The sequence below is a fragment of the Rhineura floridana genome, chromosome 10 (genome assembly GCF_030035675.1).
Source record: "Rhineura floridana isolate rRhiFlo1 chromosome 10, rRhiFlo1.hap2, whole genome shotgun sequence".
Classification (NCBI taxonomy): Eukaryota; Metazoa; Chordata; class Lepidosauria; order Squamata; family Rhineuridae; genus Rhineura; species Rhineura floridana.
Window position 1 is genome coordinate 90,214,386 of NC_084489.1, and position 12,601 is coordinate 90,226,986.

General features: G+C 50.5%; 1 protein-coding gene across 1 annotated transcript in view; it reads right to left on the bottom strand.

The window, feature by feature from the left end:
* LOC133364840 (SCO-spondin-like) overlaps window positions 1-12,601 on the bottom strand; it is a 159,042-nt gene that overhangs the window by 137,927 nt on the left and 8,514 nt on the right. Inside the window, exons 2-10 of the mRNA XM_061585702.1 lie at window positions 11,605-11,726; window positions 8,935-9,083; window positions 8,341-8,553; window positions 6,892-6,974; window positions 6,267-6,437; window positions 4,272-4,525; window positions 3,028-3,130; window positions 1,712-1,870; window positions 802-884 (exon numbers count right to left, since the gene is read on the bottom strand). Coding sequence (XP_061441686.1) covers window positions 802-884; window positions 1,712-1,870; window positions 3,028-3,130; window positions 4,272-4,525; window positions 6,267-6,437; window positions 6,892-6,974; window positions 8,341-8,553; window positions 8,935-9,083; window positions 11,605-11,726 — 1,337 coding nt within the window. The remainder of the gene's footprint in view (window positions 1-801; window positions 885-1,711; window positions 1,871-3,027; window positions 3,131-4,271; window positions 4,526-6,266; window positions 6,438-6,891; window positions 6,975-8,340; window positions 8,554-8,934; window positions 9,084-11,604; window positions 11,727-12,601) is intronic.

Consider the following 12,601-nt stretch of genomic DNA (forward strand, 5'->3'; position numbering starts at 1 on the left):
TAGTGTCCTCTGCCTCCCTCCCCACCTCCCTTACCAGCAGAGAGACCACCATTGCTATCTTATGGATAAAAATAATTATTCTACTACCTGTTTATTTTTAATGTTGTTTTAGGCTAGTTAGATGTGCAGCAGCCAAGGCCAGCCCCTTGTAGGCATTTTTTTTAAAAAGTAACTGAAATGTAATTGCAGTCATTACTTTTGAGAAAAAGTAAAGTAATCAGTTACTTTCAGAGCAATTGTAATTGTAACGGTAATTACTACTTTTTGGGGCCATGTAACTGTAACTGTAATTTATTACTTTTTAAAAGTAATCTTCCAAGCTCTGAGTAGATTAAAGCACTCCATCACCCTGGCACAACAAATCTGCTTAAAAAAGACACTGTCCCCACCCATTTGTTCTAGTCCTGCTATGCAGAGGAAGAGTAAACATGCCTGTTCTCTTTGGCTGGACCAGAGTCACGTTTAAAAGTAGTATGATACCACTTTAAACCGTCATGGCTTCTCCCCCCAAAATCCTGGGAATTGTAGCTTGTCAAGGGTCCTGAGAGTTGTCAGGAGACCCCTGTTCCCCTGACAAGCTACAGTTACCGGAGTGGTTTCACAGTCAATCCGTCTCCCCAGGGATCCTCCCCACAAACAAACCAAAGCGAATGTTGTTTATCAGCAGACATCATAAAACTTCCCCACAAATACATCGAGACGGATGCTCAACAGTGGTCGGCTGGAAAGGACCAGAGACGGCATGTGCGTTGCATTGCAGGAAACCGATTCCCCACCCCACCCTTGCCTCCTGCTACCTACCGATCTGACGTCTGGGATGCGCCACGAATTGCCAAAGCTAGCTGCCAAGGCTGCCACGTCCCCTCCCACACGTAGGAAGTCATCTGTGGGCATAAAGAGACAAGGGACCTGGGTGAGGATGGGGAGGGTGCCAGCAGAGAAGGACCAAGAACAAAGGCTGGAATAGCCTCCTCCTCTCAGCCAGTTGGGGGCAGGAAAGCCCCAGGGGGAGAAGCGGGAGGAGGAGGAGAAGGCGTCCCAAGAGAAACCCCAGGAGGAGAAGCTCAGATCGACCAAGGAAGTTGTCGGAGAAGAGGGAGAGAAAGGCCAAGAGCTGCTCCTGGAAGGCAAGAGCCCCCAGCAACAGGGTCTGACCCACTGCCCGGCTGCTGTGGGCATGGGCATCCACAGTGGTGGGGGGGTAGGGAGGCACTCTAAGGGAACCCCAATCTCCAGATGCCCAGCTTTCATTTTGAAAAAAGAGCAAGTGTCTAGCATTTGTAGAACCTGAGATATAATAAGGCAAATTGTACAGGCACTGTTCCCCTCATTTCATAGAATCATAGAATAGTAGAGTTGGAAGGGGCCTGTAAGGCCATCAAGTCCAACCTCCTGCTCAATGCAGGAATTTGTTTTGTGGGAAATGAGCTGGCTCCCCCTTTCAGTGTCTTACTCTTCCCCTACCTCCACCCCCCAAAAATCCTGCAGACTGTGGGATGGCATTTTGGAGTCCTGTATTTTGAGGGACCCGTTTGCTAACTGCCTTGCAATGAACCCCCCAGCAACGCAAAACCAATTGGCTGTCTCCCGTGGTCCAATAATGGCCAATATAGATGTCCCCTGGCAGAGCAGCCTGGAGGTCTCAGAGGGAGGCCCCCTGCCTCCCCACGGGGATGAGGAAAAGGGGTGGGTGGCTCCTTGGGGCAATTACCTGCAGGGTCGTTGTTGTAGACTCCGCACAGCCCTCGGGTGGCTCCTCTCAGGTCGGCCCCAACAGTAACGTAGACTGTGTCGTGCCCATCAAATTTGACCCGCACGCCCAGGCCGCTCTCCACAAAGAGGAAGTCTCCCAGCCACCAGACGCTGATCCCTGGAGGACAAGAGCAGAACTCAGCAGGAGACTCACCAGTGGAGGCGCGCAGACAACTCTGCCACCTACCCCCTTCCACAGAGTCTGGGAAGAAGGGACTAGGGAATGGGAAATCCAACCTCCCGCATTTCCCAGTCCCAGTGGGGGTTTCCATTTCCCATGCCTCCCATGGGGCAAAGTAGGGAGTCATTGTTCCCAAGGGCGGAGAGAGGGCTTCTTAGACGCATTGTGCGTACACATGCACACACACTCCTCTTGGATGAGAGGTGGTTCAAAATTCTGCCCAAATGTATTTCTTGCATGTATATCACGTCTCTCCTCCAATGAGATGAAGGTGACATACATGGCTCTCTCCTTTCTCCATTTTCCCTAACTAACAGCAACCCTGTGAGGTAGGTTAGGTTGAGACAAGACAGTGACTAACCCAAGATGGCCCAGTGAGCTTCATGGCTGAATAGGGTTTGGGACCTGGCTCTCTCGCCTCAGTCCTGGTCCACCATTCCAACCACTATACTGTACTGCCCCTCTAAGATTAAGCAATAAAGTTCAGCGTTCAAATGCAGCTTTTAGATTTTTGTTCCAATCCTGCTTTTTTCCCCTTCAAATTTGACTCCAAAGGGAGAAACTTTAATCCAGTGGTTCCCAAATTCCCCCCCCCCAACCACTTGAAAATTGCTGAGGGATCCTTCATGTTTTTTTCCTGCCTGTTGCAGCCATTGCAATGCGCTGTGCTAGGTGCTGTACGCTTTTAAATTGTATTTCTGTTGCTTCTTTTCTTTTGCAGACTGTATTTTGCTGCATTGCAACTTACATCCCCTAGAAATCAAACTGTAATACAATGAAATACAATGCTAGAAATAGAAACAATTCAATACAATTAAAAATCAATGCATGCCACAGAGCACCTGAGTGACGCCGCAGACCACTGGCCGTCCGCGACCGCATTGTGGCAACCTCTGCCTCGAGCCGCTTCAGCGGAGCCACTGCACCTCCCCCCCTTGGGGCTGCGCAACATCTTGAGCAAGCTCTGTGGGGCTGGGATTCCTCGTGCGGGGCGGCCAGGTGCCCCCCCTTCCCAGGGGTCTCCTGGGAACCCACAGGCTCACTCCCCAGCCAGAAGCCATCCCAGGAGAAAAGGCCTCCCACCCCAACCTCACCTTTTTGCAAGCGCGGCTCACCCTCGGGCACCAGCGCATCGTTCACCGAGACGTTCCGGCCTTGAGCCACGACCAGGTGAAGGCCAAAGAGCATGCGAAGGGCCTGCCAGGGAAAGAGGAGCCCGTGAGGGGTGGGGGGAGGGAAAGTGTCCTGCCCCCCCCTCCACACAAGTCCAGGTGCACCGTTAGTAGCAGCCAAGGTTAGGCAATGTTATTGTGAGGAGGGCCTCTCCCCAGGAGAAAAAGAATCCCACCAGGGCCTCTTCCTGGGAGTAAAAAGACAATAATGACAACAATAATACCCTACATAATGAGCAGCCTGAGGTGGCCCCCGTGCTCTGCTGAACGGGTGGGCCTGCTCTGCCCATCGCAAGGCGATTTGACTTTAAGGGTGCACTGCTGCTCATTTCCCCCAGCTCAGGCTACGTGTACTCAGGAGTGAAATAAGGAACTCTGCACATGCTCTGGAGCACACACGCCATCTGTACTGTGGCCTTCTGAAGCTGGTTCTGGCAGCGGAGGCTCGTCCACTAGGGCGAGAGGGGCAGTGCAATCTGCTGTATGGTTTTAATTGTACTTTTGTTGCTTCTTTCCTTTCTTAGACTGTATTTTGTTGCACAACAATTTACTTTCTATGGAGGGCCGGGATCTCTTCTCAATCATGCAGGACACGGAATAACGGGCTCAAGTTGCAGGGAGCCAGATTTCGACTGGACACCAGGAAAAACGTCCTAACTGTTAGAGCCATACGACAATGGGACAGATAACCTAGGGAGGTCTTATGGCTCTCTCACCCTGGAGGCCTTCAAGAGGCAGCTGGACAGCCCTCTGTCGGGAATGCTTTGATTGGGATTCCTGCATTGAGCAGGGGGTTGGACTAGATGGCCTCACAGACGCCTTCCAACTTTACTATTCTATTATTCTATGAATGTAGAATGAGCTCCTCCTCAGTCTGTGTTGCTCCTTGTAGAACTCAGTAAGAGGAGGATGGGGGCAAAACTAGAATTAGTTGGCTCCGCCTCTCAATGGCTCTAGCTCCGCCAGCTATTTCCTTTGGCTCCACCCACTCTTGGGCTCCCACCCCTCCAGTCCCAATGGGCACCAGCCACCACTGGTGCTGGGAGTGAACCCCGGCTGTGCTCCTCAAGGCACTTGGCCGAATGGATGTTTGGGGGGGGCAGGGCTGAGATCTAGGACCCGCCTGCCTCCAGTCCCTCCCCATCTGTGGGGCCAGTGTCTCTTACCCTGTGGCAGAGGCCAGGCACACAGGCCCCTCTGCTTGAGGAGAGGTAGATGGCCCAGGTGCCGTCGGAGGCAGCGGCCAAGGTGTACGCGCAGGTCCCGTGGAAGCGGAAATGTTTGCCGTCAAAGCTGCGGTAGTGGAAGCCGGCCCAGGTCACGCAGGTGGCAAAGGGGTGCCCGGGGTGGTGCCTCCCCGAGAGGACCAGGAGCGCCGTAGGGGCTGGTGGGTGGAGCAACAAAGGGGACGGCAAATCATCTGTGGAGAAAGAGGGACACTGGCTATTAGGGCCAGAAGCCAGGCCTGGACGGGATGTGCAAGAGCTGAGAATTGACCCCTGGGGGCAGCTGTTGTCTAAGGGACAGTGGTAACTCTAGCGGTGTATGAAGCATGGGTTGTCAGTCCTGCTCTCGGGCAGGGCTCTGGACACAAACATGGAGCAGGGAAAAAGGGGAGAGTCCAAAGGCTGATCTGATCTTCAGGGCGCAGAGAAGTCACTGCGGCCAACACAGCCTGCCTATGGACGAAGATTGGACCAAGGCTGCCCGTGCATAGCCCGTCTGTAAGCTGTGGCCTTGAAGCTGCGATGGATGTCCTGGGTCCGCCCAAAGGGGTTCTACCTTCCTCGTCTCTCTCAGCAGCAGACGCAAGTGGTGCAACAAAAGTGGAACAACCCCCCCCCACACACACACATACAACATTTGTGGTATGAAAAGTTGCAGGATTTCAGCAGTAAGCGATGAAACATCCACCAACTGAAAGCAAAGCAGTCTGTCTGCCACTAAACATTTGCAGGCACAAACAGTATTGAAAGTGGGATTGTGTATAACCACCCCAATGCCATCATGAACACAAACCTCAACATGCACAACAGAAAGGATGCCTGCAGGGCCACAGGGCCATTGACCCTGTGCACCCCATGCCCTCCTCTTGCACCCCAATGAAAAAGCCTGCCTGGTGGGATCAGGGTTTGCATGGCCTCCCTCCATAGCAGCTTTCATTAGTCTGCTGGCTAAAGCTGGACTAATTTTTTTATTATTATTATAAAAAACAGTTTAAAACAAATTACATTCACAACTAGAGAAGGTCCTAAAATATATCTCTCTCAGGTGTCAAAAGCCGAGGTAAAGAGGTGCGTCTTCAGCATTTGCCAAAAGTTTTACAATGACTGTGCCAGACGCACCTTGGTGGGCAGGGACTTCCACAACTTAGGGGCCACCACAGAGAAGGCCCTCTTCCGGGCCACCCCTCCCCTGAGCTTCCGAGGGTAGCGGAATACCCAGAGGGCCCCCTCTGCTGATCTCAGCACCCGAGAGGGTCTGTGGGGACGGGGGTGGCCTTTCAGATATTTGGGACCTAAGTCGTTTAGGGCTTCAAACACTAATGTGAGCACCTTGAACTGGGCCTGGAAACGAACTGGCAACAACCAATTGTTGCCAGTGAACATGCAGGATTAAAAACAAGTAGGGTTGCCAACTTTTCAACCAGCCACTGTAGCTGTGCTTTTAACAGTAGCTGGACGTGTGTGGACAGCCATGTTGATTGATTTCCATGCTCTGCAAAACTTCACCTGCTGGTTTCTTGCAGATCGAGCTGCTGTTAAAAGCACAAGAGGGCGTTGGGCCAGGTATTTCCCCCCAAAAGACCTTTATTGCTTTCGCTCTCTGGCCCCAGGATTTGTACTACAAACTCCTATATCTGTCTCATTACACCCCTTTGACCACCATGGCTGCTATTTTTCTCCACCCAACTCGGCCCTTGGAGGGAACTGGATGGTGCCAAAGAAGGAAGGAAGGAGATTTATCACATCCACGCCATACATTTCAAGCACATGATTTCCCCCAAAGAATCCTGGGGACTGGTTTACCCCTCACAGAACTACAGTTCCCAGCACCCTTCCCAAACTACAGTTCCCAGGATTCGTGGCGGGAAGTCATGTGCTTTAAATGTATGGTGTAGATGTGGGTGACCATGGAGCAGAAGACCTGAGGCCGCTCACCTTTCAGAGGCAGGTGTGAGCAGCTGAAGCAGAGCTGTGAGGAGGTGTTGTGCCAGCTATGACCCCACGGGCGGCTACAACACTCATCCATGCTGAGCAGCGAGAGGTTCTGCAGTCCGGGCACCTCCTGGCACTGCCAGGTGGAGAAGCAGTGACCCACCGACCCCTTTCCTGGACGCGGCAGGGAAAGAGGAGAGAGAGAGAGAGAGAGAATCGCCAGGTTGGAAAGTACCCAGTCATCACTCCTACTGTGGTTGTTGCTATCAAATCACAATGCCCTCGAAGTCTTGCCCCTCATCATCACCCCAAGTATCCACGTCACCTCCCATGAATAAAGTGGTCCAGGGCTGGCACAAGCTATGTGGCTCCCTGGGAAAGCACAACATGGCACGCTTACCTCCCCACATATAAGAGCTGACCAGAGGTGGCCATTTAGGGTGCTTCCAGACTATCACTTTTTTAAAAAGTGGGATTCAATCACATACTGGAACATTTAGGCTGCACCACTGCAGTTGGTTGGGACGGTCTGGTGCAACAAAACCTGCTTCCCTAAATGAATGGACTTTTTGCAATAAAGGAAGGGACATCAGTGCATGCCACCCTTGGCCCGTCCCTGCGGACTTACCCTCAGAGCAGTGGGGCCCGCTCCATCCCTCGCAGCAAGCGCGCACCGTGCGGTTCCAGATTGTGGGCCTCGTGTCCTCAGGCCTGCAGGAGGGAAGGCAATGAGAGGAGGGGAAGCCACATAAAAGCCAAAGAAAGAGAGAGAGGAGATTTTGATCTCTCACGTGGGGGAGAAAAACCACAGCACTGCTCATATTGTGTGATAATTTATCCAAATACAAGTAAAAGAGTTGCAGCCTACAAGTGAAGCTGAACTTCCAAAACAGTTGTGGTGTCTGTGTGTGCAATAGGAAAAATGCAGCCAGCCTTGTTCAAAAAGGGCGTGTTGGCACACCCACAAGGACCGCTTCGTATCTTTTATACCCCCCAAGCTACTTTCACCATTGAAGAGACTGTAACTCACAGTTCTCCATTGGAAGAACCCCAGGAATGGTCAGTCACCTCAGCTCAGAGCTGTTTGTTCAGCAGCAGAGTCGGGCTCTCTTGTTATGCAGAAAGGTCTTTCAGTTTAGGTATGGCCAAGTCATTAATGGGGGACAATGGATAACTAACAAGGACCCACCCCCATTCCAAGCACCTGGGATGTGAATCATACACCCACCTGCCACAATCTGGCATGTAGACTTTGCAAGACTAAATGATGCTTTACAAAGCTTGGACTTGACTTACAACTGTTCAGATCTAAGATCTTGCAAGCAGCTTTTGCAAAACTGAACTCCTTTGCTAGACCATGTAGGGCAGTTTCAGATCTCACAACCTGACTTTGCCAGGGCTTGGGTCCTTTCCCAGCAAGGAGAAACCTAGCTTAGAATCTAATAAAATTTAATTCAAATACAGATCTGTACCATGACACAAAACTTGTTTATATTTTTGCTTTCAAAAATTCCAGAGGTATCAAGCAAGAGCAACTCCTCTTCCCCACCTATCCATGTACACACCCAGTTCCATTTGCTAGTTTCTTGTCTCTCTTTCAGTCTCCCCACCCCCCAGATCAAGCAGTGTCTGCAAAAGTCACAAAGTTTTGGGTGCTGCTGGCAGGCCTATGCAGCTATTTAAAATGCTTTTGCATACCTTGGTATTGTTTTTAAATGTTTTTATGTTGCTGTACACACACACCTGATGTTTTGCAAGAGGGCAGTGTACAACTACTTTTATAAATAAAATAAAATAAACTGATTGCTGCGATCCCACCTCTCTGGGAGCTGGGTCCAGATTTTTGTTGGTGCCTGGGCAAAAGGCTATCCGTGTGCCCTTGCCTATCCTTGCTGCTTCAGAAGGGGTCGGCTTCCCTTTTTTCTCTCTGCCACTTTGAATGGGATCCTCCTGCCTCCGTGGGTCCAGCAACAGCAGCCCTCTGGCATCAGACATGGCGCCTCTCCCTGATTCTCCTACCCTCAGGTAGCCCCGGGGTACCTTCTCTCCCCCCCAACGCCCCCCTTGCCCTGCTCACTTGTAGATGTAGCACATGCCAATGGCACCAGCCTGGCCTTTGTGGTGGTGGAGGAGGCCTCCTGTTCTGCCATAGGTCTGGCGCATCCGCTCCTGGTCAAGGCGCCAGCCTGCCATGTTGTACTGGTAGACATCAGAACAGGGCACCACCTCTTCCTGCCGTGGGCTCACAACTTCCTCTTCCATCACCTGGACCATCCTCTCGCACCAACGCCTGCAGGAGGCAAAAAGGCAGCCCCTGAGGAACACCGGGAGTCAGGCACTCACGCCACGTTTCCTGCCTTCTGGGAACTGGCAATGAGGGTATCCAGCCGGCCCTTTCCTGCCTTCGCTGGTGGTAACTTAAGTCCATTGATTTCAATGGGTTTACTCTGAGATCACCCGCAGAGTATTGGATAAGCTCAAGCAATTCTCTTTACTGCATCATTACTGGGCTTTAACTGATTTTAATGCTATTTGCATTTTGTGGATTTGCCAGTCACTTTGAGACATATTCTTTGTAGAAAGCAACGAATCAATGTAATAAATAATAATATTGCTTAAGTTGACATGGAGTACCCCAGCATGAAGGAGGGGCATGGGATCCATTCCTTACCCATCATCCAGTGCCAGAGTCTCCCAGAGGCAGAGCCATGCCAGGATGCCCAGCAGCTCCCTGGGGCAAGGCCCTCGGCGATGCCCTGCCTTCCGCATCTCCTTCGAGGGATGGCGCAACCTGCTGAGCAAGGGCAGGCCACCCTGTCCCTGAAAGAAGCAGAGAGTTCAGAAGGACTGAGAAATCAGGAGCGACTCGGATATGACAAGAAGCGAGAGCAACGGCCAAGGGGTTGTTTCCCACGTTTTGATAAAAAGTGATATGGCAAAAATTAACTGGGCGTCAAAACCCACTGCTGACACCAAGGTGGCATAACTATCACAATCAGGGCTCGTCCAAGACATTTTGCTGCCTGAGGAAAAGTGCAAGATGGCATCTCTCTCTCCCTCCCTCCCTCCCCCTCAATTTCACATATAGTAGCTGACAACTGCTGTCCAATGTTACTTCAACACTAGCAATGGGATAGCATCTCCCATGGCACCTGAGGGCAGCAGGCTAGTCTAGGGGAACGCGACCACCAGCAGTATCTGCTGCCTGAGGCAATTGCCTTATTTTGCCTAATGGTAGGACCGGCTCTGATCACAATGTTCAGTGCACCTGTCTACATTGTACAAATGAAGTTGAAATGAGTTTACTCCCAGAAATTTTCCTCTGCAAATTTCAGTGTGAAAGTTGTCACTGGATTGTCTCTGAATTGTTTATAATGCTGTTTGTCTGGGATCCAGTTAGATTTGATTTCAGTATTTGACAGCTGGCATGCAGTTGTCACTGACTGCTTTTGATATAGGAGGATAGACAGTGAATTTTGCAGAGGGGTAGCCGTGCGAAATTTCGTATTTGACAGCTGGCCATTTCACATTTGGTATGTCCTAAAATCAAAGAAGGATCCAAACCCATTTCTTTAAGTTTCTTGATTTATTTATTTATGTATTTATATTACATTTATATCCTGCCCTTCCTTCCAGAAGGAGCCCAGGGCAGCATTTTTTTTAAATGTTGAGGTCAAATTCAACATTCAAAATCTGAATGCAATCTGCACAAATCCCAAATTCTTGTGGAAATTCATTTCAGCTCTAGCAGAACGGCACACATCTGGAGTTCAAGCAACCTCAGGGAAAATCCAGAGCCTTGTTGACTCCTAGTGCCAGCATCACAGAGTGAGTCAGGAAGCATCCATTTCCAGAAACCTGACTGAAGAAGACCACCCGCTCTTAACACAATGCAATCAAATGCAGGTGACTTATTTCAGGTGCCCACTTAATACATAATTATTCCCTTCTTATAATTCCGCACAACCTGTAGAATGGCAGAATGATTATGCAGATTTAGCCCTCTTTGTAATGAAGAGATTTTGCAATGCTCTGGTGCATTTGCTGTATGTGGCTGGAAAATGTAAGAAAGTAGACTGTGGCCCACTAGAAGCACAATGATATAATCTTTCAGTTGGGTGCAGTCAGAGAAATTAGTGGCTTGGGGGAGTTCTAAAGGTCATCTAGTTCAACCTCTATCCCAAGGCAAGGTCTGCTCAAACATGTCCACATGCCAATGCAATCTTGACTTGTGGCCTGCTGCATAGATGGAAGTTGCTTTACACTGAGTCACACCGTATCAGTCCATTTAGCTTAACATCGTTGACACTCACTAGAAGCTTTCCTGACCTTCAGACAGGAATCCCTCTCGCAGCTCTACCTGGCGATGCCAGGGATTGAACCTGGGACCTTCTGCATGCAAGGCAGATGCTCTGCCACTGAGTCACGGCCACTCCCCACATAGTCATCCACCCACAGAAAGACAGGGTGGAGGTTGAAGGAGCTAAAGAGGCAGAGTTTCATCCCAGCCAGCCTGGAACAGTTGAAGAACTATATAGGGAAAAAGCTTCACTGAGCATGGACAGAGTGCTTTTTCCTCACCACCGAATGATTGCAAAAAAGTCCTCTTCTAGAGGGTTCTGTAAGCAACCACCTTAAGGTTGTCATCCTACACCCTTACCTGGGTAAAAAGCCCCACTGAAGTCAACAGACCAAGAATTGTACAGTGAGTCTGCCAAGACAAGGCCAGTTCCTTGAATGAATTAATGAATGAATCTTTATTTTTACCCCGCCCTTTTTCCAAAACTGGAACTCAGGGAGGCTTACAAATAAAAACTACTCATAGGTAAAAAACATACAAAAATATACAATTAAAATAGAATTAAACTATTCATAACATTAAAATCATGAAACAGACACTTAAGATACTAAAGCAATTTAAAACATTAAGAATAGGACCATAGAACAATGCAACAGACCTTATGAGGCCCTATCTTAAACATCTTCTTACGTGCAACAGGGGATGGTGGAAAAGCTCCCTAGAACAATCACCTCAACTGTCCTGAGCGACCAATCCTGCTAGACCCAAATATGGTTATCAGTTGTTGCAAAACTGCACACACTCTTCTGCAGCGGGTTGGACTCTGCCCAAGTCTAACCCTGCCTTGGCTCCTGGTGGGTTAAATGAGCCTGGCTCCAAACTGGTCTTATAGCGACTTGCCGGATAGCCCAAAGGGAGGCAACAGCTCCAAATCCCATTATTTTGGAAGGGGACAGAAGTGGGACCCCACTCTTCTCCCACGGCAACATCCAGACTGGGGGTCTCAGCCTTTCCAGCCCACTCTCTCGGCCCCCTGCTTACCTGACAGGGTCGGGGGTGCTCCAGCCAGGCCAGGGGCGAGGATGAGCTCTGCACCAGGGCCAAAGCCTGAGGGGAGAAGCAGCCGGACTCCTTGGGATGGGGGCATTTATGGTCTCCAGGATCTGCCCAGTGGGGAGCACCTGGGGCCGCTGGGATTGGAGCACTCCTGCCCACGTAAGACGCAGAAGTGTCAATTCGCTCTGCCCACTCAGGTGGAAACCCACACTGGCCCCCTCCCTCCTCCTCCTCCTCCTCACCCCACAGGATCCAGAGGCTGCATCCAGGAAAGAGCCTGGCCACACACTCAGCCAGGTGGAGGAGACGGGGGGGGGGCAGTCTTGCAGCCAGCCACAAAATGGGCAGGGTTCAGTGTGGACCATGGCTTTGACCGCAGCCTGTGGAGGCATGGAGAGAGCAGGCTTGTTCAGAGTTTTCATATTGGGCGGCGGCAGGGGGGGCTTGTTTTCTCCTCCCCACAAAACCTTTTGGTTCTGTACAAACTGATCTCTTGCCCACCCAATGTCTCCCAACTGCAGTGCTTTGTGCCAGGTTTGAAATCACCATGATTATTCTGTCTTCTCCCTCAAAGCCCTTTTTTTTTCATCCTAGGGGTGCTGATAATTTGTCATCCAGGGACTTGGGGGGGGGGGTTCGACCCTTTACTTGTTTGGGAACAGGGTCCCAACAGGGTCCCTATGTCTTCAGCATCCTACGAGCCTATCAGCATGAAAAAGGAGAATGTTAGCCACGGAGAACAGTCTTCTCAGTCTTGTCCCTTCCTGCTGATTGGAGCCAATCACAGTGAAAGGAGGTGAGTCATCCGCTGAGAAGACTCTTCTCAGTAGCTAACACTCTCCCCTTTTATGCTTATTGGGTGCTAGGGACTTCTGTTGTTGTGGGAGAAGCCATTAACAAGGATCTCATTCTCAACCCAGGAGCAAAAAAAAAAAAGGTATGGGTGGCTTTGACTATCATGAAGGGACCCTTGCACTTCTGA